The 24883-nt window shown below is 39.1% G+C and overlaps 1 protein-coding gene across 1 annotated transcript in view; it reads right to left on the bottom strand.

The window, feature by feature from the left end:
- Positions 1 to 3889: 3889 nt before the first annotated feature.
- The window catches only part of LOC138231839 (ribonuclease inhibitor-like), a gene marked incomplete at its 3' end in the record, with an annotated part of 49188 nt that continues 28194 nt past the window's right edge, over positions 3890 to 24883 (bottom strand). The window contains exons 3-4 of the mRNA XM_069186559.1: positions 15400 to 15573; positions 3890 to 4063 (exon numbers count right to left, since the gene is read on the bottom strand). Coding sequence (XP_069042660.1) covers positions 3890 to 4063; positions 15400 to 15573 — 348 coding nt within the window. The remainder of the gene's footprint in view (positions 4064 to 15399; positions 15574 to 24883) is intronic.

A 24883-nucleotide genomic window follows, 5' to 3' on the forward strand; every position in this document is an offset into this window, starting at 1 on the left:
AAAGCTATTAAAACTCCTCTATCACTCCCTAGAGGATTATATAGTAATTACAATAGCTATTATAGCTTTTAAGAGTTTTAATATATTTTTTAAAAATCTGGGTATGTGAAGATTATCATTCCAAATCCTGTCTTCACAAAAATTATGTAGAATTTTCAATGTTCAATTGTTACGTCCCCGTGTGTTTCCGTATGTTTTGTTTTTTTTCCACTTCCTGTATTCAGATACCCCCCGCATTGGTCCATCATTACACCATTGTTGCCATATTACGTCATTCGTAATCAGCTTCTCGACCGATCAGAACTCAACTTCTTCGGTATTTAACTTGAGATTTTCAGAATAAAGCGGCGGCCTTTTGCTTGACTTCGGTTCTGCTAGGTTCAGCTTTGGCTTCGTTTCGCTTCGGCTTTGTCTCTCTTCGTTTTCATTCGTTTTGCTTTGTGTGTTTGTTTCCATATAGCTTCGGCTTTGTTGGTTTGTGTTCGTCTCCTCCTTGTACTTTCATTTGTTTGTGTTTATTCTTTATTTGGCCATACCTTGCCCAAACAGGTTATATCAACCTCTGTGCTCTTTTGTACCCTATTCCTTGTGTCTACTCTCGTTTTCCCTTATTTGTATCCGTAGCTCACTTTTTGTATTTGTATTTGTGTGAACTTTTGTGTAAAGAGTTAGTTAATGTTGTCGGGTAACACTGAGCATGCGTAGTTGGTCTTTGTATTATTAGAAATACTAGTTTAGTATGGGATGAGTGCCTTTTGTCTTGTATGGTTTGGGTAGTTGATGAAGTTGGGTAAGGCGTTAGACGACGCCGAAGACCGAGTGTGTCAGGTTTTGTAGTTAGGTCAGCTTCCCCTCATTTTATTACCCAGCTCCATTTTGTTTGTTATTTTCATTCCTTTGGCACCACTCATATTTCCTTTTCTCCAATACCAGTCACCTATTCAAATTGTACATATTTCGCTCCTGTTTACCTATTATAATTCAGTACAACTATCTTTTCCCCACACCAAAGATTTCTCCCTGCACACCTGAAATTCCCTTAATGTCACACTCCATATACCCCTAGACTATCTTGGTGCGTAACAAATGTCTCAATGTTTAATCCAAACTAGTGCACATGGGGCAATGTCTACAAGCATTTTCAGCTGGCTGACAGGGCCACAACCTGAAAAATTGATCTTGGAAAATTGAAAACAAAATATGTTTCTTTGTTTGTCCTAGATATTTCTGTCTGGTGAGAAGACAAGTAAGACATATAAGAAATTTAAGGACTCTACTGTATACTGTACACTTCTACTGTATAATTACATTTGTAATTCCAGAGATATTATAAAATGTTTGAGAGGACATCATTCCAGGGAGAATTTGACTATTTTGTTGTAGGTCTTATTGGGCTAGACTAAACTGTATCTTTAAACACAAAAACTGAAAACTGAAATGAAAAAAGTCTGGATCCCGAAAAATAATTTGACAGGGTATAACAGACTTTTGTATTTATACAGGAAACGAGAGGAGGAGATGCTTGTCACCACTGATTTATTCTATCAGAGTATAAGACAACAGAAGGATACAGAGGGAGGAGATATAGCAGGAGAACACACAATCAGGCTCTTTATAAAGATGATGTTGTTATATACAGCAGAAATTCAACATCTTTTCCTGTTCTCACAAATGTAATCGCAGACTACAGCACCATTTCATGATACAAATTAAAAATGCAAATTCTGAAGCAATGCTATCCCTGAAGATAAAAAAAATTGCAACTTGAAATAAAATTTTGATAAAATAATATGTTTAGCAATTAAAATACCCTGAAACCTAGAAAACATATTAACATGTAATTAAGAAGTGCTAGAAAACCAGCTGAAGCAAGACTTCGATAGATGGAAACTGCTGCCTGTCTCATTCTTAGGAAGAATTAAGACAGCAAGAATGAAGGTACTTTCAGGATTTCTGTCTTGTTCCAGACAATGTCCCTCAATGACCATTTCTAAAACGTTTATGTAATATGGTTTAAAGTCAGGTCTAATGCTATTTCTCTTGAGCCCTCAAAATGACTATTCCTTTCTTTAGTTGTTTTTTCACAATACATTTTTGTATGTGATTTTTGTATTTAAATTGCAGAATTTATTTATTTTGAAAATGCCTTGAGTTATATTAGGTGTAAAACATAAGTTTTAAGTGAGACAAATCCCTCTTCATCATTTTGCTGGGGAGCTGTCACTCAGGTTGTTGGAGCTTTAAGCTGAACTGCACAGAAGTAAGACTAGATTTGGGAGAGTTCAAGTGGTATAGGTTTTACCTGAGGTTTTCTTCCCTCCCAAATAAATCTAGACTGACGTTTGCCCTGAAATTTGACTATATCTAACATTACAGGGATGAGTTTATACTAGTTAGGTGGGTAGCTGCGTCAGCATGTGTAGTCTGCAAAGGAACAAGAAATAGGTTTATTCAAGGCTGAAAAGAGAGGTGAGAAAATACAAAACTTCGGCTGCGAAACCGCATCTCTTTTCAGCATGGAATAAATCAATTATGAGTTTATATTTTCAGGAAATTTGCAGACGGCAGTGTAGCAATCGAAAACCATCACCATTACTTTTAATAAACAATTAACCAATTCAGGGTCACAGTTACCCAGAGCCTGTCCCAGGAAGCACTGGACACGAGACAAGACTGAACCCTGTACAGGATGCCAGTCTATCAAAGGGCACACACTCATACCAGTGCCAGCTTTCCCAGAAGTCTATTAACCTGGCAGCATGTTTGTGGACTGTGGGAGAAAACTGGAATACCACACAAACATGGGGAGAACATACAAACTCCACTCAGATAGCACCCCAGGTCTGGAATTGAGCCCAGTGCTCCAGTGTGATATCTCCTGTGATGATCTGATGGAAGCAGTAATCTGGAGACGGAATCCAGGTGCAGGCTCTGCTGGAAGCAAGCAGGGCAGGCAGGAGAAAGTGAAACTAGAGACGTGATCAAAAAGGTAGGGGTTGAGCTGAGAGGAACTGATTAAAGCACCAGAGAGAGTCTGAAGGAGAGTCGTTTAACATGCAGGGTTCAAAGCACAGGAATCAGTCCAAGATGTGGTCAAACAGGTAAGGTCAAGCACAGAGAGAGAGGAGAAAACACTGGGGAAATTCAAAGCTGGGAAGAAGTAATTGAGACTCTAAAATGAGAGACTAACACATTAATAAATTTTGCAAACCTATTTTACTACCACAGCTACATCCTTTCAAATTTATGAACAATATCAGAAATCAAAGGAGGAATACATAAGTTAAGAGTAAGATGCAAATGAGAAGGCGGTTGCCACTTCCACAGTAATTGAAGAATCTAAAACCATACAAATCTGTATAAATCCACCAATTCACATTCGTAGAGAGAAAATGAGTAGAAAGGTCATATTCAGTATTGGAAGAAACACCGATTGCAAGCTAAATATGATCAATTTGGAGGCACAAACTGTTGGAAGAATGGCCGGGAACATCATAAACATATTTGGCATGAAAATAAAATGGGGAAAGATATTGTACTTAAAGAAATATAAAAATATAGCTACTTTAGAACTGTCAGGACTGTAGCCATGAAATAAATCACTAGAAATTTGTTAAAGCTGGACAGACCTTGTGTTCAAATGAAGAAGGACTCTATTAATTAAATCCCATGGAGAATATTACCCACAGAATTATCAACAACATATACATACTGTATGTGTAAATAATTTGGGCAAATGGGAAAGACTGCATGTCAAGATATTAACAAAGAAGCCAGAGACAATAACTTTTTTTGTTTTGTACTTCCTAGGTGTTGATGCATGTGAAAAGCGAATGTTGTGTGTCTACATAAAACAATTAAAACAAAGAAATCACCAGTGTTTACTTACGTCAGTGTTGTTAATTTACAGTTGGGATCCCTCAGAGCTGCAGACAGCAGTTTCACTCCTGAATCCCCCAGGTTATTGACACTCAGATCCAGCTCTCTCAGACTGGAGTGTTGAGACTGAAGAACAGAGGGCAGATCTTCACAACATCTCTCTGTTAGTTTACAGCTCCACATCCTGCAGACACAAAGACAGGAGCACAGCTGAACATCAACACAGCTCATCCACATCTTTCTTTCCAAGTCTTCACTCCAACCCCCAGCTCAGCAGTAATATACAGTACAACATCATGTCATTATCCATCTCAGAGTGTCCATGGAGGATGATGATGAAGATAACAGCTGCTTCAAATTTTAGATTCCAGAAGGAAGAAGAAAGATGAGAAGAAACTGTCAGGAAGGGAGACTTTCACTTTTAACTATAATAAAAATTGCTTCACATTTATTATTATATTTTATTATTATGTCGTCCTCTTATAGTTATTTTAATCAGTTACATTGTTGTTGTTATTCTTCAAATGGTTTATTAATCCCAAATGTAAATGTCTAACACTGGAGTAAGTGAACTGGAGACTTTTTATTGTTATTTGTAGATATGCTGAGAAAAACAGCATTCCCTTTTGAAGAAAATAAACAATTTGAATTTAAAAAAAACGATCTGGGTTTTAACTATAACAATGTATAAATATACATGCTATATGAGTCGGAGCAGTGGCACTGTGCTAAGGATCTGTGCCTATGGCTGGAAGGTTACTGGTTCATATCCCATGGCTAGCAGAAGAATCCTACTCTGTTGGGCCCCTGAGCAAGGCCCCAATTACTCCAGGGGTGGTATACAATGGCTGACCCTGCACTCTGACCCCCAGCTTCTCTCTGTGTCTGTGTCTCATGTAGAGTAAGCTGGGGTATGTGAAAAGATTAATTCCTAATGCAAGAAATTGTGTATGGCTAATAAAGTGATCTTATGTTTATAACAGAAGTAACAATAATATGAAGCAATAAACAGCATACACACACATCACCTAAAGACTCTCAGCACAGAAGAAATAGATAGACCCTTTAGGATCCAAAACAAACACAAATTAATGGACAACAGTGATGGTGTGCACGTTTCCCCTTTTCCAACTTTAGAGAGTGATCTGTACAGGCTTCCCAGGACAGGCTGTGCATCGGCAGACAGCTGAGATCAGTGCATAGTCTGACAGAGTTTTCCCCTCAGTTGAAGCTAAAGACTGTTCCCTTAAGGTATGAGACTATTACAGGTCCCAGCAGGCCAGGGAAGAGAGACACATCAGGGGGATGATCCTACACTTCAGAGAGGAAGTGCAGACAGAATCTGACATGAATATCTGCCTGTATACTGCAGTGAATACCGTCCCAGTGTAGCTCACATCTAGTCCACAGAGTGCAAGCAGCCCAGCTCGATGTCCAGCAGGTGGTGTAGCTGGGTGACATTGGTTCAGTGCAGCCTGCTGGTGAAAAATGAGTAATGGCCCAGTTCTGTCTCCATTCTCCATTGTGGATATCAGTGTATTTTCACAACTAATCTCCAGCAGTGATCACTGGATTTAAAAGGTATTGTTAGACCACAAACTTTATTCATGAACTTTATTTCTTTGACCTGCTCTCTCAATCTGTGGCTGCATCCACTTTGTCTGAGCCAGAAAACTGAACTTTATTACAAGACAGCAAGTCAAGAGCGAGTCCATATGAACTAGAATTCTGCCTAAGACTTTGTCGGCCACAGGGGAAATCTTTTAGCTTGGGATCCATCTGGAAATTTCACCAGAATTTAGATAACATTAATACAGTTGGGCTTCACTGTCAAAAGAGTCTGGATGATCATCCAGACAAAACCTGACCGGAGCTATGTATTTGAACCTTGCTAGAGAGAGCTTGCTATTCTGTGTTTTTAAGGAACTTGCATTTCCTGGCTAAAAGAAACTTCAATTAGAGACGTCTCCAATTTATAATATCTATTTTGTAGCACCTGGGTTTTTCACAGTGCCCTCATACATCAGTGTAATCCGAGTCCAGGATAGTAGGATCAGCGCAGCCAGGGATGTACAGCCATTTACTGGCTGCAGCCGATGAAGAAGAGAATGAGGTTGAATTTATTTAGAAGGCAGGTAATCTCTTATTTCGCCACTGTAGGAATTATTTAAGAGTTTAATACACAGTAGAAGTCAGGAGTACTTCTCTGGAACACCTTGTTTGAGCACACACCCTTATAATAATAATTAATAATTGCTTACACTTATATAGTGCTTTTCTGGACACTCCATTCAAAGCACTTTAGATTACAGGTAATGGGGATCCCCTCCACTACAACCAATGTGCAGTCCCACCTGGATGATAGTGCGCCATAACGCTCACCACACATCAGCTATCAGTGGGGAGAAGAGCAGAGGAATGAAGCCAATTCACAGATGGGGATTATTATTATTATTAGGGATTACCAAGCCATGATTGGTAAGGGCCAAAGGAAATTTGGCTAGGACACTGGGGTTACACCCCTACCCTTTTCAAGAAACGCCCTGGGATTTTTAATGACTACAAAGAGTCAGGACCTCAGTATTATGTCTTATCCTAAAGACAGTGCCTGTTTACAGTATAGTCTCCCCGTCACTATACTGGGGGCATTAGGACCCACATGGACCACAGGGTGAGCGCCTCCTTGTTGGCCCCACTAACACCTCTTCTAGCAGCAACCTTAGTTTTTCACAGAAGGTCTCCCATCCAGGTACTGACCAGGCTCACACCTGCTGAGCTCCAGTGGGTTGCCAGTTGTGAGTTGCAGAGTGATATGGCTACTGGCCTTAAACATAGTAATTTGTGTGTTGTGTGTTCTATTGTCTGTGGTGTAGTATACAGTACAGTATGGCTGGTACAATTGTGCCTCTAATTATACCAACTGCTCAGATATATTCTGGAAAAATCACACATTGGGGTTTTTTAATATTTACTTATTCACTAAACAGCTCAGTCAATTCCTGATTTTCACAAGTTTTGTTAACCCCTCATTCACTACAGTGCATAGTGGAGCGAAACAGACCTGCTGTGATCAATTCGCCAACAGTTTGATAAGTTTGATTGCCTATTTGATAGTTGGAGTATTTGAGCGAAAACAGTGAAACAAAGAGATTGAAAACGCACCGTTACCACAAGGAATGGGAGCATTTTTTTCGCATTCAAATCTGCAATGCTAGCGTCTACGTGAAAAGCAACATTTCAAAACTGCACACAAAACGTATGATGTGGACTTTGCCGCTAAAAGTGAGTTACGGAAAAGAAAAGTGGAAAAATTAAAATCTCAACTAGCAGCAGTCGGTTTTCATGAGACCTAATACAATCATCGCATCGTTCTCTGTGTGCCACATACTGGCTCATCACAAAAAGTCGTTCAGGGATCGAGAAGTAATAAAAAAGCGTTTGTTGAGACTGCTGACTTGCTGTTTGGAGATTTCGAAAACAAACATTTTTGGTGAGAAGTGTTCGGACAGCTGTTGCCTGAAATCAAAGAGTTTCTCAAGTCGTATAAACATGGTGGTTATGCCCAGTTAGAGGATAACCAGTGGCTTTTGGATTTAGCATTCCTCACAGACTTGACTGAACTGTTGAATGACCTGAATGTTGAGTTGCAGGGACAAAATAAAAATGTCAACATGATCAGCAGTGTCAACACATTCAAAAAAATTACAAGTGTTCTGCTGTAAGCTTCTCAGTGCCAATGCTCACACTGAGGTAGGATACTCTTTTTTTCTAAAATTGGGAAGATTACTTGTTCACTGTAGCATGAATCACTGGTTTTTATTTGCTGTCATTTTAGTGAGGGGTATCGTTATTGTACTGATGTGCCCACAGTCTGTTTTCCCTATATAAGAGCTTCAAATTCACACTGGTAGATCGCACTGGACTGGCAAATGAAAAAGTAGATCTTGCATTAAAAAAGGTTGGGCACCCCTGAACTAGAGGATCACATACATGAAAAGGTCAATGGGGATTTAGAGAAGATAGTTCTTGTATAACCAACTTGTTTGCTATTTGAACAAGCAAAAGCAGTAATGAACACACAAAGCATACAGCATGATACTGTGTATTTGCACTTTCAACATTTTTTAATAAAGTTAATCTTTTATGTGGAATTCTCAAATCACAGGCAGAGAAGCATGAATTAAGAATTATTTAAAAAATAGAAAAAAAGAGCAGAGATAACATGAAGCAAACAGAGGTGATGTAATTATTGGAGTACCACAGGGATCTGTACTAAAACTCTCAGGTCCCGAGTCTCCAACTCACTGACTCCACTGTCTTCTCTATCTGATCTTCTCCGAGATCATAATGTAGGTCCCTCACCAAGCCAAGTCCTTCTGTCGCAGATTCCTAGACTCAACAAGCTTCACCTCTCACACACCGTCCGGCTGGTCCCTTTCAGGGAGATGACACCCTCTGCTCCTAATTACCACAAGCAGCCTCCTGCTGTTCTCCTGATCTGGAGCCTCCTGCTCCCACATGACACTCACTGGTCCCCTCATGACCAGCCAGCGATCGGAATTCCAAGTCTGCCTCCAGCCTCTCACCTCACGTCCTCACTTGACGCCACTGGGCTGGGTCTCACACACACACACCTGTCTCCAGAGACTCACTCCCAAACTCAGACCTCTCACACTAACTATCCTGAGTCTCTCTTCATCACATCCCACTGCTGAGACTCAACACACTTTCTGTCATAAAAACATACACAACCTCCTTGGTGCCTAACTCTCATGCCCCAGATTGTGTATTCACAGCTGATGGTACACCTCAAACCCGTGCCCAGCAGCCACTGTGTTTTGACCAGAGCTTTGCAGCCAGACAGACCTAACTCTCTCACCTGATACCCCTTATCATCTGGGGGAGGGTCCCTCTGTGGCACCTCAGATGCTGGCACATACACACTGACTCCAAACTCACTAAACACTCATACAGTGGGCTCCTGGACAGCCCTGATAACTAACACAAAAACAGGCAGCTGTCCCTTTAAGTCATTCAATCTTCCAACTCTGTAGGCTCTCCACCACAATCCCCTCCAGGATTTTCACTGTTCCTGGTCCCTTCTGTGATTTCCTTATTCTCCTTCGAGACTAAAGCTTTCCTTTCTCTCCCCTCATCGGGGTTCTTTCACTGTTCTATTCACAGTTTCCTCCCAGACTGTTGTTCTCACATCTCTACTCCTTATCGGTTTGTAGATGCAGCCGTTAGTCTCTCTTCCCTGTCACAGATCTGTTCTTTCCTGTGGTTTCCGAGGCAACATGTCTATTGACAACTCTCTATTGACAACTCTGACCCCCTGTCAGACACACCCATGTTTATTTGTAAAAAAAAACAGATGTTTTTATTAACATCCATCTTTTACATCTTCTACACACTGTGGGAAAGTAATAAGCAATGTAAACACAATGCTAGGATATATAGTCAAAAGTGTAATTATTCTGCATCAAGGACGTCCACAGGACAGTGTTGGAAAGTTAAATTTTACATCACCATAAACAACATATTCTGCAATTGGTATACAAAGTATTACACATGCAAGTGATCTCCAATATCCTCTTATTCCAGCAGCTGAATACTGTATGTTTTCACAGCAGTGAGAGGAGTATTTAGAAAAAGAACATATTAATGAGTTAGTGCTGACCACAGGAATGGGAAACGACATAATGCTACTGGTCACTTTCATCAAGTTTTAGCAACCAAATTAAAACATAGTGCAACAAACCCTATATCATAAGAAACAAGTCAATCTCTACTTCAAGACTGTGTTTTACATCCTAATCAGACAACATGATCCTTACATATAAGATCATTTTCCTGATGGTGCAATATACATGATGCCAAAATAATGATACTTGAGTCCTTATTATAGTGGAAATATTGTAACAAGAGCAATGACTTGTCCAAATGTCAAAACCCTGCATCCTTACTGTGAAACAGTAATGAATTTTCCAAAAGCTCATCCCATGACTGAGACATCTGTCCTCTTTGCTGTGTCTCCAGTTTTTCCTGGATTGGCAAAAACTGTGACAGATTGGCTGTGTGTTGCTGGTGAAACTCGCTGTAACTCAGTGAAATCTGACCATGAAGATTTTGCAGAGGTTGAAAACTGATAAAGATTATATTGTACATACTTGTCCGTAGTCTAATCCTGTGACTAGCTATTGTTTCACTTCAATGGAGATACCAAGAGCATCTCTCCATTGAGAAAGAAAAAATATTTAATGACCCTTTAGCACTTCCATTTCTTGGAAGAACAAAGACAGTGGCACAGAAGGATCAGAAAGAACAGAAAAAGAGAAGATTCTTGAAGTTTTGGAGGAGATTTACAAGAGTGACTGATTAGCTCTCCAGGCTCTCTCTCACGGTCTACATAGAAATATAATTGTAGCAAGTATTATCATCTGTAATGTATAGAAATGTGTTTAGATTTCCATACCACATTTCCATTTGAGAAATTTAAAAAAACTAAGTCTTTTCAAAGGCTGAGGTGTCCTTTTGTATACCTGTCAGTCTGATTGAGATCAAATAAACTGGGATGTTATCAGTGTGTTAGGAGTCCGGCAGCCCAATCTACAGGAGACAGCTAAAACAGTGTCAACAGTGGCACTGCCAGTAGCTCACTATGGCTGTTGTTGCATCATCCAGGTGGGGCTGCACATTGGTGGTGGTGGAGGGGATCCCCATTACCTGTAAAGCGCTTTGAGTGGAGTGTCCAGAAAAGTGCTATATAAGTGTAAGCAATTAATTTATTAAAATGAATTAATTAATCTATATAAGTGAACTGAATCTAAGTTCATGTGAAGGGGAAAACAATCACGGGTCTCAAATGCTTCAATGTGAGATGTCTGCAGGAGGGTTAGCAAATTTCAAACTTTAAAAAAAGTCTGGATACAGAAAAGGCACTTAAAAGAGTATTACAGCCTTTTTGTATTTGGAACTTGTAGGGAATTGGGTTTTCATAATGGTTTTATTGTTTGGCTACATGTAATGTAAAAACAACCAAATGCACAGGAACAGGCTCATGGTATTCTGTCAGAGAGCTTTAATTCATAGAGGGGAACAAGGCTAGGAGATGCTTGTCACCACTGATTTATTCTCTCAGAGAATAAGACAACAAAAGGATACAGAGGGAGGTGATATAGCAGGAGAACACACAATCAGGCTCTTTATAAAGATGATGTTGTTATATACAGCAGAAATTCAACATCTTTTCCTGTTCTCACAGATGTAATCACAGACGACAGCAACTTTTCAGAATAGGAATTAAACAAAGAAAATTCTGAAGCAATGTTATTAGGGAACCTATATTCGTGGAGACAAAAAATACATTCAATTTACGATAAGACTGGGATAAGATTAAATGTTATTGCAGATTAAATTGCAGTACCCAGAACCCTAGAAAACATTAAAATGTAACTAAAAGGTAATAGAAAATCAGCTGAAGCCAGACTTCAATAGATGGAAATTGATGCCTCTCTAGCTCTTGGGAAGGACTGAGACAACAAGATTGAATGTACTGTACTTCCAGGATTTCTGTCTTGTTCCAGACCTTCCTTATGCCTCTAAATGACTACTGCTAAAACATCTATTTAATGTGGTTTAAAGTCAGGGACCAATGCTAATTCTCTCAATCTCTCGAAAAGTCTATTTCTTTCTACAGTATATTTTTTTCATAATACTCTTTTTCTTCTATGTGATTACTGTATTAAAATTGCAGAAATTATTTATTTTCACAATGCTTCAAGTTAAATTAAGTATAAAACAAGGTTTCAAGTGAGATGAATACCTCTTCACCATTTTGCTGGGGAGCTGTTACTCAGGTAGTTGAAGCTTTAAGATGAGCTGCACAGAAATAGGACTGTAGATTATTAATAATAATAATAATAATAATTGCTTACACTTATATAACACTTTTCTGGACACTCCACTCAAAGCACTTTACAGTTAATGGGGACTCCTCTCCACCACCACCAATGTGCAGCATCCACCTGGATGATGCAACAGCAGCCATAGTGCACCAGAACACTCACCCCACATCAGCTATCAGTGGGGAGGAGAGCAGTGCAATGAAGCTAATTCATAGATGGGGATTATTAGGAGGCCATGATTTGTAAGGGCCAATGGGAAATTTGGCCAGGACACCAGGGTTACACCCTTACTCTTTTCAAGAGATGCCCAGGGATTTTTAATAACCACAGAGTGTCAGGACCTCCATTTTACATCTCCTCCGAAGGACAGCGCCTGTTTACAGTACAGTGTCCCCATCACTATACTGGGGGATTAGGACCCACATGGACCACAGGGTGAGCGCCCCCTGCTGGCCCCACTAACACCTCTTCTAGCAGCTACCTTAGTTTTTCCCAGGAGGTCTCCCACCAGGTACTGACCAGGCTCACACCTGCTAAGTTTCAGTGAATTGCCATTTGTGAATTGCAGAGTGATATGGCTGCTGGCGATCTGTGAGAGATTTGGGAGAGTTTGAGTGGTCCAGGTTTTACCTGAGATTTTCTTCCCTACCAAATAAAATCAGAGAAATTTGACTTTATCTGACATTACAGGGATATGTTTATACTATCACTTAATTGACAAGGAAGGCAGTGTGGCATTTGAACACCATCAGTATCACTTTTATTAATCAGTTACCCAATTCAAGGTCACAGTTACCCAGAGCCTGTCTCAGGAAGCACTGAACACAAGGCAGGACTGAACCCTGGACAGGATGCCAGTCTATCAAAGGGCACACACTCACACCAGTGCCAGCTTTCCCAGAAGTCTATTAACCTGCCAGCATGTTTGTGGACGGTGGGAGAAAACTGCATCATCAGACATATTTGGGGAGAACATACAAACTCCATACAGATAATACCCCAGGTCTGGGTTGAACCCAGTGATATATCTACTGCAATTAGCTGATTAACACATTAAGAGACACACTGATTAAGAGATTAACACATTGATCACAGAAAGAAATCACAGAAGGAATGCAAGAGTTAAGAGTACCATTCAAATGAGAAAAAGGACGTTGGCACTTCCATAGAAATTGAAGAATTTAAAACCATTCAAATCTGTATAAATACAGAAATTCACATTAATGGATAGAGTACAAGTAAAAAGTTCATATTCAATATTGGAAAAAAGACAAACTGCAATCCAAATATGATAAATTTAGGAGCACAAACTGTTGGAAGAATGGAACACCAGGCATATCATAAACATTTCTGGTATGAAAATAAACTGGCGAAAGAGTATTGAAGACAAATAAGGACAAACACCAGATGAACGGCCTTCAGAGGCAGAAAAATACTTGTTTGGAACTATAAGAACTGCAGTCATGAAATAAATCACTAGAAACTGGTTAAAGCTGGACTGACCTTGTGTTCAAATGAACTGGGTACAATTCTCTTCTTATTGACATAACTCACCCTCAACACAACTGCAGGTCTTTTTACATATCCTCCGAAGGACAGTGCCTGTTTACAGTACAGTGTCCCCGTCACTATACTGGGGCATTAGGACCCACATGGACCACAGGGTGAGCGCCCCCTGCTGGCCCCACAACACAACTCAACACAACTGCAGGGCTGCTGAAGGCCAGACTAAGTTTAAAGAAGAGACTCAACATGGGAGTCAGACAGGTTCAGGTGCTATAGCAGTGAAAGTGTACCTGAATATCAACACAGAAGTGAAACCATAACCAGAGGTATAACATTAAATTCATACAGTATATAATACATGGGATCACCTAGGTTCTTGATGTACCCGATGTTGTGGCCCACTTCAGTCAATTGCACAAAAAATTAAACTTCTAATTTGGCGGTGCCTCCACCAGAAACAGCCCTCAATTTGTGACTAAATTAGACTTTTCAGAAATTTCAACTGTAATTCTACCAGTGATCACAAGATGACTTCACAACGTTTGTGTGCAAAGTTTTACCTTTTACTAAAATTTATTTTTATAGTGCTTTGAGTTATATTAGATGTAAAACATAATAATGTTTTAAGTGAGATGAATACCTCTTCACCATTTTGCTGGGGAGCTGTCACTCAGGTAGTTGAAGCTTTAAGCTGAGCTGCACAGAAGTAAGACTGTAGATTTGGGAGAGTTTGAGTGCTGTAGGATCTACCTGAGGTTTTCTTCCCTCCCAAATAATGCTAGACTGAAGTTTGCCCAGAAATTTGACTTTATCTGTCATTACAGGGATATGTTTATACTGTCAGCTAATTGACAAAGTGGTAGTGCAGCATTTGAACACCATCAACAACACTTTTAATAAACAATTATCTAGTTCAGGGTCACAGTTACCCAGAGCCAGTGCCAGTGGACACAAGGCAGGATTGAACCCTGTATAGGATGCCAGTCTATCAAAGGGCACACACTCACACCAGTGCCAGTTTTCCCAGAAGTCAATTAACCTACCAGCATGTTTGTGGACTGTGGAAGAAAACTGGAACACCACACAAACATGGGGAGAACATACAAACTCCACACAGATAGCACCCCAGGTCTGGAATTGAACCCAGGGCCCCAGTGTGATATCTCCTGCACTGAGCTGATGGAAGCAGTAAGCTGGAGACTGAATCCAGGTGCGGGCTCTGCTGGAAGCAAGCAGGGCAGGCAGGAGAAAGTGAAACTAGAGACGCGATCGGAATGGAAGGGTTGAGCTGAGAGGAACTGATTAAAGCACCAGGCAGAGTCGTTTAACATGCAGGGTTCAGTGCACAGGGATCAGTGCAAGACGTGGTCAAACAGGCAATGTTAAAGCACACAGAGAGAGGAGAAAACACTGGGGAAATTCAAAGCTGAGAAGAATTAAATGAGACTAAAATAAGAGGTTAACATATTGATAAAGTTTGCATACCTAACTCACTTCCACAGCTACATCCTTTCAGATTTATATAGAATATTAAAAAATACAGTAGGAATACAAGAGTTAAGAGTAAGATACAAATGAGAAATTTGGGTTGGCCCAGTCTTCAAAATCTTGAAGAAATATACAACAATCCTTATTAGGAGTCCTTTTTCTTCTGGGACAAACACCAGATGAGCTGCCTTCAGAGGCAGAAAGATACTTGTTAAGAACTGTCAAGACGGCAGCCATGAAATAAATCACTAGAAACTGGTTAAAGCTGAACAGACCTTGTGTTCAAATGAAGAAGGACTCTATGAATGAAATCTCATAGACAATGTTACCCACAGAATTATAAATCAACAACAACGTAAACATATCTATAAAAAGATGGGCAAAGTGGGAAAGATTGCATGTCGAGTCTCTCAGCAATGAGATATTAACAAAGAAGCCAGAGACAAGAACTTGTATAAAGTTGCGTAGCAGTTTTTTTTCTTTCTGTATGCCCTCTTTCTTTCTTGTTTTGTACATCCTAGGTGTTTCTTTCTGATGCATGAGAAAAAGTGAATGTTGTGCGTTTCAGAATATCTACATCAAACAATAAAAAACAAAGAAATCACCAGTGTTCACTTACCCCAGTGTTGTTAATTTACAGTTGGGATCCCTCAGAGCTGCAGACAGCAGTTTCACTCCTGAATCCCCCAGGTTATTTTTACCCAGATTCAGCTCTCTCAGACTGGAGTGTTGAGACTGAAGAGCAGAGGCCAGATCTTCACAACATCTCTCTGTTAGTCCACATTCCCACATCCTGCAGACAAAAAAGACAGGAGCACAGCTGAACATTTGCACAGCTCATCCACATCTTTCTTTCCAAGTCTTCACTACAACACCCAGCTCAGCAGTAATATACAACATCATGTCATTATCCATCTCAGAGTGTCCATGGATGAGGATGATGAAGATAACACCTTCAAAATTTGGGTTCCAGGAGGAAGAAGAAAGATGAGAAGAAATTCTCAGTAAGGGAGACAGTGGGACACAGGGAGACACACGGAGCTACAGTGACTGGAAATGGGAAACAGAAATAGAAAGACTTTGACTTTTAACCATAATAAAAATTGCTTCACATTTATTATTATATTTTATTCTGATGTCATCTTCTTATAGTTATTTTAGTTAGTTACAGTGTTGTTGTATTTCTTCAAATGGTTTATTAATCCCAAATGTAAATGACCAATACTGGAGTAAGTGGACTGGAGATTTTGATGTTTGCAGATATTTTGAGAAAAACAACTTTCCCATTTAACGAAAAGACAGACTCCCAGACTCCCACATGTAACATAGTCAAAACACACCAACACCTTCAGACAAGAGTCTACAGTTTTACTGGAGGAATTCTACAGACATTCTGCTCCTCACCAACCCCTCAAACACTCTCCTCCTCTACAGACCCTCCACCTGAGACTGTGTTAATCCTGCTCTTGTAGAAGAGGAGCTGGGTCTGGCCCAGCAGAAAGAGCACTGGGTACAATTCTCTTCTTACTAACATAACTCACCCTGAACACAATAGCAGCCGGAACACAACCGCACATCCTGAGTGTTTTTTCTTTGAGAATGAATGTGGATGCCTTGCACTATGTTCATCCTCTCCAGACATTTTACCAATCCTAATCCAGTCCCTTCTGTTCCTCTTTTTTCCTGATAATCTCTCCCTTTTTCCCCCTGTCTATTGAATTTAAACTCACCCACACCTCCAAGCTCATTAGTTGATCCGTACACTCTGGATCTCTCCATAGTGCTGTTGTGATTCTCGCTCTCCAGCTTTTTACTCTAGGGACACGTAGCTTCGGACCCCCTCAAGTTCAATGAGCACAGTACATGTTTATTTAACCTGGTTGAACTAAAATATAGCTTGTATTCACTAGAACCCTTACAGTATAGCACCCCAAACAATTACAGTATCTCCAGTTTTACTAGAGGAATTCTAGTGAGATCCTGCTCTTCACCAACCCCTCAAACTCTCACTCCCTCTACAGACCCTCTGCCTGAGACTGTGTTTATCCTGCTCTTGTAGAAGAGGAGTTGGCTCTGGCCCAGCAGAAAGTGCACTGGGTACAATTCTCTTCTTACTGACATAACTCACCCTAAACACAACAGCAGGGCTGCTGAAGGTCAGAATAAGGTTAGAGAAGAGGTGGATCAAGAGACTCAACATGGGAGTCAGAAAGGTTCAGGTGCTATAGCAGTGAAAGTGTACCTGAATATCAACACAGAAGTGAAACCATAACCAGAGGTAAAACATTAAATTCATACAGTATATAATACATGGGATCACCTAGGTTCTTAATGTGACCGATGTCAATGTTCTTAATGTGGCATAACAAAATGACACTTTTAATTTGGCAGTGCCTCCACCTGAAACAGACCTGAATCAATCTGTGAGTATATTAGGCTTTTGGAATAGATTTGAGCTACTTTTGGAGAGGCACAATTTTTTGTTTGTTTGGGAGGGGAGTGAGACCACTCCCTGTGCATCACTGCATGGTCCCAGTCTGGGTGGTCTTATCAACCCCATTAGTTGTGACAGAGACCCAATATGACAAAAACAAGGTGATTTTCTATTAGCTGTGGGTCTGTAGAATAAATTTAAGGTATTTTTGAAGAGGCACAAATTTTTCTTTGGTCATGACAGGAGTGAGACCACACCTTGCTCATCACTGCACAGTCCCAGTCTGGTAATAGGAGGTGCGCTACATACCTCAGCAGTTTTGACAGAGACACGTGGGAGAGGTATTCGTTTAAATAATTTAAGTGTGATAACACTTTGTTACGGAGCATGGGAGGGGCCATCAGTAGGAAAAAAAGTTATATCGTGGGAATGATTTACAATTCGTGCTCACGAAATTACTTTTTCCTTCGTTTGCTATCAAACGCTATATAACACATTTCCGCGTCTTTATATCTGTTGTGTATCTTAATAAAGAGCCGTTCTTATATTATTTTAACTATTTTATTAACTACACAGATCACGCCCTTACACCATATATTCTCCCGCCTTCTACTCTCTCGTTCTGTTGTCTCGCGATGTCTACTCACTATACTACATCCCTTCCTTTGTTCATAACTTTACCATACAATTGTAACAATTCTATATCAACACACAGTAAACGGTTATTAACTATTACAACAAAATGTATGTAAAACCTTCCATTTCTATTCAACACATTTTACAACAATTTCTATGCGTATCAACTCAAATTTTAGTTCACTTAAGTCACTTCTAAATATCACCTCATTTCTAGCAGCCTAAGCAACATCTAAATAGATTACACAAACAAAATAGGGCAATTTAACATTTGGAGAGCTGTGCAAGTCCTATATTTTTAAATGTCTCTGTAACGAGCCGGTTTTCTGATAACCCTGCCACTTCTGGTTGTTACTTCACTTCTGGGTAAAGTTACTGGCTCTCCTACGGATGTACTCTCCACTGTCTGAGTCCTCCACGTCAGAAAGTCTTGTATTCTCAGCATTTTCTGTTTCTGCAGATTCAAAATCAAGATCCAATGGAGGAGCGTGTCGAAGATGTTTTACATTTCTCATTATTTTTGAGCCATTTTCCACATTCACTAACTCAAAAGAGTTACAAGAGGTGTTGAGGGGTTTATGATCCATTTGAAGTGTGAACTTGCCTCCCCATAAACATGTCCTAAAATGTTCCACTGCCCAAACACAACCCAAGGCTTCACACTCTATTTGCGAGTAATGCCTTTCTGTTGGGGTAAGTAAGCGACTTGCATATGCCACTGGTTTGTTCTGTCCATGTTCTTGTCTTTGTAGCAATACTGCTCCAAGCCCTACAGGACTCGCGTCACTGATCACTAATGTTGGCGCATCTAGTTTGAAGCAGCCATTCAAAATGCGCGGTACAAACCCGCAGTACGGTAAACTACCCACAAGCCACTGCAGGGCACCGCGGTAAGTGATTGACAGGGGCACTCGTGGTGCATTGGTTGGTAGTGAAAAGATTTAATCATTTAATGTCTTTACTGTGCACATTTTAATCCGCTTAGTTTTGAATATTTATATGGAATTTTACCACTAAAGGGAAATTTTAGTAGCTGAGCATAAAAAGAAGAGGAGCATAACCCATCTGAAGGTCATAAACGATATTAATTTAGGAACATAAACATTACTGTATGTACGTAAACTGTACTGTGTATGGCTGGTCTTGGTAGTTTAAAGAAAAGATACACACCAGTCTTCCATTTCTCCCTAAACATTTTAAGCATGAAAGTTTTATGAAACGGTACCCAAATATGCGATTGCTGTATAGAATGAATTTTAATTTTAAAGAATTATTTAACACGGAAATTAACGGAAATGTTTACATCTTCCGCCTGAAAACAGTCACCCGTTGCTACCCAACGCAGTAACACAGCCACTAACTAGCAAAGAGAGGATATTAGCTAGCCAATATGATAAAAAAATAAATGATTATTTTGTTTATTTCTTTTGCAAATTTATTTGAACATTTCCATCGATTGTATAAGCACTTGGAAACTGTCCAATCCCTAGTTCATCCGGCATTTTCTTTTACGCTGGCGGCATTCTCCCGGTCTGGCGCCGGTCTGTGTCTTCTAGGACAGTGGTTCTCAAACTGTGGTACCGGCAGTGGTACATGGAGTGCTGCCAGGTGGTACGCCAAATGACCGTGGAACTGTGTTGTGTGCGCTGAAAAAATCAGGACAGGTTTTCATATTTTGTATTTTTATACGTGTCGAATACGCAGCCTATGTACTACGGTACAGTGCGCGCTAATACTTCAGTGGACGCAAGAGATACTCTGTAATTCTATACCACTCTATAGGAATGCGTACTATGGACGCAAGTGACCAATTGTATTTTAAAAAAGCTACTGTATCAGAGTTAATGTGGAGCTAATGTGTCGGAGTTTGTACAGACGGTGCTAGAGCAATGACAAGCCGACACAGCGGTGTAGTTGCACGAATTAGAGAGGTTGCTCCAGAAATTAATGGTTTCATTGCAACATCCACCGCGAGACCTTTGCCGTCAAGAAAATGCCTGACGATTTAAAATCTTTTAGACTGTTGTGAATTGTATCAAGGCTCGAAAAATTAATTCACATCTGCTTTGCTCGACTTAACAGGCTCACCCCTCTCACTGAAATGGTGCTTTTTTATTTTTGTGTTTTTTTTTCTGTAAAACACTTTGAGAAGCCACATTTTAATATATCAAACAAAGTTTATTATTATAATATTTATTATATGTGTGTGTGAGTGTGTGTGCACATGCGCTCATGTTGGTCATTGATAATTTCTGGGGTTCCTATGAGATGATGACTTGTAGAGTAGGTGGTACTTGGATGCTTTGGTTGGATTAGGGGTGGTACTTGGTCCAAAAAGTTTGAGAACCACTGTTCTAGGATATAATGCCAGCGAACTCTTGTTTTTATGTCTACTATAACAGACAATCTCCTTTGCTTTTAACCGAGCGTTTTAATAATTTCCTAAAATGAAAATGATTTACTTTATTTCCCTCACGGGATCAATAAAAGTATCTATCATCTGTCTAAACTATGGGACAGAATTCTGGGGTCTCCCCATACCAGAGATTATGATAGGGTTCAGAATGGTGATTGGCTGACACCATCTGACACCAGTTTGCTATACATACTGTACCAGGAAGAGGATTTCGAAATGTGTATTTTAAAAGTTTAAGAAGTAAAAACCTTACAGCGTACACAGATTTCTAAACTGATCAGGATCGTTATCTTTGTCTTATGCATAATAATGTTCACCGCTCTGTCCAGCAAATTATTAATAAACTTTATTTTATATAGCGTTTTAAACGAATAAGTAATTAGATTGCTCATAAACCTAATCACTTATTCTACATAAACACAGCGTAATTGCTCTCTGAAAATGCTTTTTCTTTTTATTTAGGCTCAGATTTCAACTATAGATCGTATTATTATAAACCTTCTTGGAAAAATGTCTTTTATGTAAACCATGTTTGCTATTAATTCATTTAGGGCTAGAATGTGTTCATTGTCTTCCAATGAAAGAAGGGTTCCTTTCGCCGTAGTCGAGTTGACATTAGAAGCTTGCCACGCCCGGACTGTTACACCAACGCATTAGTATGTTAAAGCGATTTCATTGAGGAGCCTAGCCTTTCTTAACTAGTAAGTACTGTACTTACTGGGTTTTTGAAGGGGGGAGGTGTCTTTCGCTGGAAATCTCGCCTCCTTCTACTTTGAAAATACCTGTGAAACCGGTTTAATTCGTCACAGCCAGCACTCCCGCAGAGAGGGGGGTTGTATTTGCAGTGTATCGGTATAGATGGGAAAGCCAGAGCCGACCGCTACGCCGCCACGTGTTATGCTCTTCGTTAATGTCTAAGCTGGAACACATCATTATATCTCATTTTGTATTTCTTTTTAAAAAAAATCGTTTGCCCAGCCTAACAGTATTGTTGTTATTGTTTTTAACCTGTAAAGCGCTTTGAGGGGCCACCTTTAAAGGCGCCATATACAATAAAGTTCATTATTATTACTATTGTTAATTTGCTGGACAGAGAGGTGAACATTATTACACAGAAGACAAAGATAGCGATTTACGTTGCATTGTGCATTGTGCTGCTGTAATACAGTTTTAAATAATTAAAAGTCCAAACAGTATCAGCTTTATTTATGGGTTTTAAATAAAGGCGATTTAAACGTGATTTAAATCAATATAAATGTTTATATTGTAACGCCTAGGTGACTATTCATTGTTATTGAAATGTCTTAAATTCGATCATGTTGTGATATTTAGAAATATACATTTGTTTGGTGCGAGAGAAGTTTTATTTAATCTCTAAGCCATACTGATTCTTATGGAAGCCAGTTTCCGCCAGGGAGTAAAAAAAAAACACACTATTGTATTCTCTCCGATGCAGTGCAGTTAAAAACATATCTGTGATGCTGTTCCTAAATGAATATTGTTTATGACCATCAGACGTTTTATGCTCCTTTTCTTTTTTCCAATGGATTGAACAGGGAGATGCATTTCATGATGTACTTTTCACTGATGAAACAACAGTGGCTCTGGAACAGTTTTCAACCATGTCGTTTTATAAAAAGGGGAGATATGTACGCGTTACTGAAGCTAAAAGTTTAGCCTTTGTCACTAATGTAACCACTAAATAAAGACATATAGAAATCCCTATGTTACAGACTGTATATGACTGGTATTGGTAGTTCAAAGAAAAAATACACACCAGTATTCCACTTTCTCCCGAAACATTTTAAGCATCAGAGTCTTCCATGTGGTTATTTCGGAAACGTTTGTACGTGCTCCTTCTGACCATGTTACGGTTTACTAATATAAGTTACTGATCATATTAAGTTTAAGTGCCTGTGGGCACTTTTCCTGTCCATGGGGGGTGGACCGTCTTTCATTAGAAGGTTAGTCTGTTCTACTCTGAGAATGTAGAGGGGGTGGAAAGTGCATTTAATTAGTATTAAAAGTCGAACTGATTCCCTTGCGAAGATATGGACATAGGAATATTTGCGTGGTCAAAAAAATGGCATAAAAACAACAAAGTGACGGCTGTGAAAACATTCACAATGTACTTTATACACAAAGCAAGTGTTCTCACAACTCTAGGAGGTTTCGTGAAAATCCTACAGGCGTGCCAAAATCGTTTTTTTTTTAATTCAAGGTGGCTTTACCGCGGTTTTCATTTCAGATTTCAGATTCAGGAATACAGACATATTATGTAAACTGTATATGGCTAGTATTGGTATTTTAAAGAAAAAATACACACCAGTATTCCACTTTCTCTAGGAGGTTTCGTGAAAATGCTACAGGCGTGCCAAAATCGTTTTTTTTTAATTCAAGGTGGCTTTACCGCGGTTTTCATTTTCAGATTGTGAATCAAAAAGGCATTTAATTAAACACGCGATTGCGATTTTAATCAATTACTGTATTGATTGAAACACACATTCTGTACAGATACAGTACAGTCACATTCTCCTGTCGTCCAGTGGTGTAAATGAATTAGCAGGTGATTGAGATAACAATGCACCGACCACTGACTGGAATGTTCTCATTTGTTCTAAATTGTAAAAAGAGGTGATTATTCTTAATAATTCCATGTCGCATTAACTAACCTCTTCAGTTTATTCCGCCAGACAGTACATGAATATAATTATATTGTTATTAATTTGTTTAGATACGCAATTCTATATTATATTCCCTGTTAATCAAATTCTAAAAGTATGCATTTGTTAGATAACAAGCGAATTCACAGAAAAGGTTAAAAGACTATCACTTTTCACAAAGAATATAATCCTAATATAAGTCTAAATCCTAATATAAGTCTAAACAGTATCAGCTTTATTTACGGGTTGCAATTTAAAAAAAGTCAAAAACCGCACTCAAAATGCAATTTAGAGCTTTCTGGCAAGAGGAGACACCCAAATTAATAATGTAACATGCCACTGTTTGTGCATGAAGAAGGTTATACTGCTATTTCCTTAGATACGCGATGCCTGTCTGTCCTGTGCTGTGCTGTCCTGTGCTGCTGTGTTCTCTCACTCTCTCAATTCAATTCAAGGTGCTTTATTAGCATGACAGATGGGTACAATCAGTGTTGGGTATTTACTTTGCTTTGAGATGCCACTTTTAAAGGTGATATATAAAATCAAGGCTTTAACTTGCTTTAACTCTGCAAGTCTGAGTTCTTGTGTCTGTCCTATCCGAACCCGAAAGTATTACAATATGTATCTTTATAGCAGGTGGTGTACAGCTTTTTAGTATAGATTACACTTTTCTAAAATGTATTTAAAAAATAAAAACGATTACAATCTAATCTTTCCACGTTTGATCCCAAGATCCCAAGAAAAATAAATCTAAACGGGGAGAAAGCTATGCTGAAAGTTTATTAAGATACTTAGAAGACAAAGATATCGATTTATGTTGCATTTGTCTGATTGTGAATAAAAAAACACATATATTTAAACCCGCGTTTGCGATTTAAATCAAAACGTGATTTAAATCAATATAAATGTTTATATTGTAACGCCTAGGTGACTATTCATTGTTATTAAAATGACTTAAATTCGATCATGTTGTGATATTTAGAATTATAAATTTGTTTGGTGCAAGTGAGGTTTTATTTAATCTCTAAGCCAGGGAAACGTTTCATTTTTTCAAAGAAATGTTTGTTAAAAAAAGTTCATGGCTCCAGCAGTATTTGATCACAGACCGTGTGACATGGGAGTCAGGAACCTAACCCACAGCACCACCGGCAAGGTCACATAGAGAGTGCTGAAAAAGCACTACAGAAACATTATCGACAGACAATGTACAGTGTGTACTATTCTTGTGTTGCGGGTACATGAATATAATTATATCGTTATTAATTTCTTTAGATACGCGATTCCATATTATATTCCCTATTAATCAAATTCTAAAAGTATGCTTGTAGACTCCGGTATCACGTTAGTTAAAGACTTCGATGCTTAAAATATTTAGGGAGAAATGGAATACTGGTGTGTATGTTTTCTTTAAAGTACCGAGACCAGCCATATACTGTATGTTTAAGTTCCAAAATTAATATCGTTTATGGCCTTCACACGCGTTACAGTATGCTCCTATTCTTTTTATGCTCAGCTACTAAGATTTCCCTTCAGTGGTAAAATTCCATATAAATATTCAATACTTAAACGGGCACAGTTAAGACATTAAATATACATATACATACTGTATACAGTACAGTTTGCATACGGTAATATGTTTATGTTCCTAAATCAATCTCTTTTAGGAGCATGTGAAAGGCATGGTGAATCGATTCTCAAAAATTACTGTACTTTGTATGATTGGAAACAAATGTGTGATTGCGAAATGCTGTGGTGTTACTTTTACAAAGACGGTCAATGAAAAAAAGAATGTGGACCAGGGCAATACTTTGAGTTTACAGCTTGTCCAAGGTCATTCATTATTAATACTATTAGTAATATCTTCGTTAAAGACTTTGATGGCTACAGCTCAAACATGAGAGGTTGAGCTTTATTAGCTCCACCTTGCGGAAATTCCGGATACTATTATTTTACT

This window comes from Lepisosteus oculatus, unplaced genomic scaffold (genome assembly GCF_040954835.1).
Source record: "Lepisosteus oculatus isolate fLepOcu1 unplaced genomic scaffold, fLepOcu1.hap2 HAP2_SCAFFOLD_618, whole genome shotgun sequence".
NCBI classification, from domain to species: domain Eukaryota; kingdom Metazoa; phylum Chordata; class Actinopteri; order Semionotiformes; family Lepisosteidae; genus Lepisosteus; species Lepisosteus oculatus.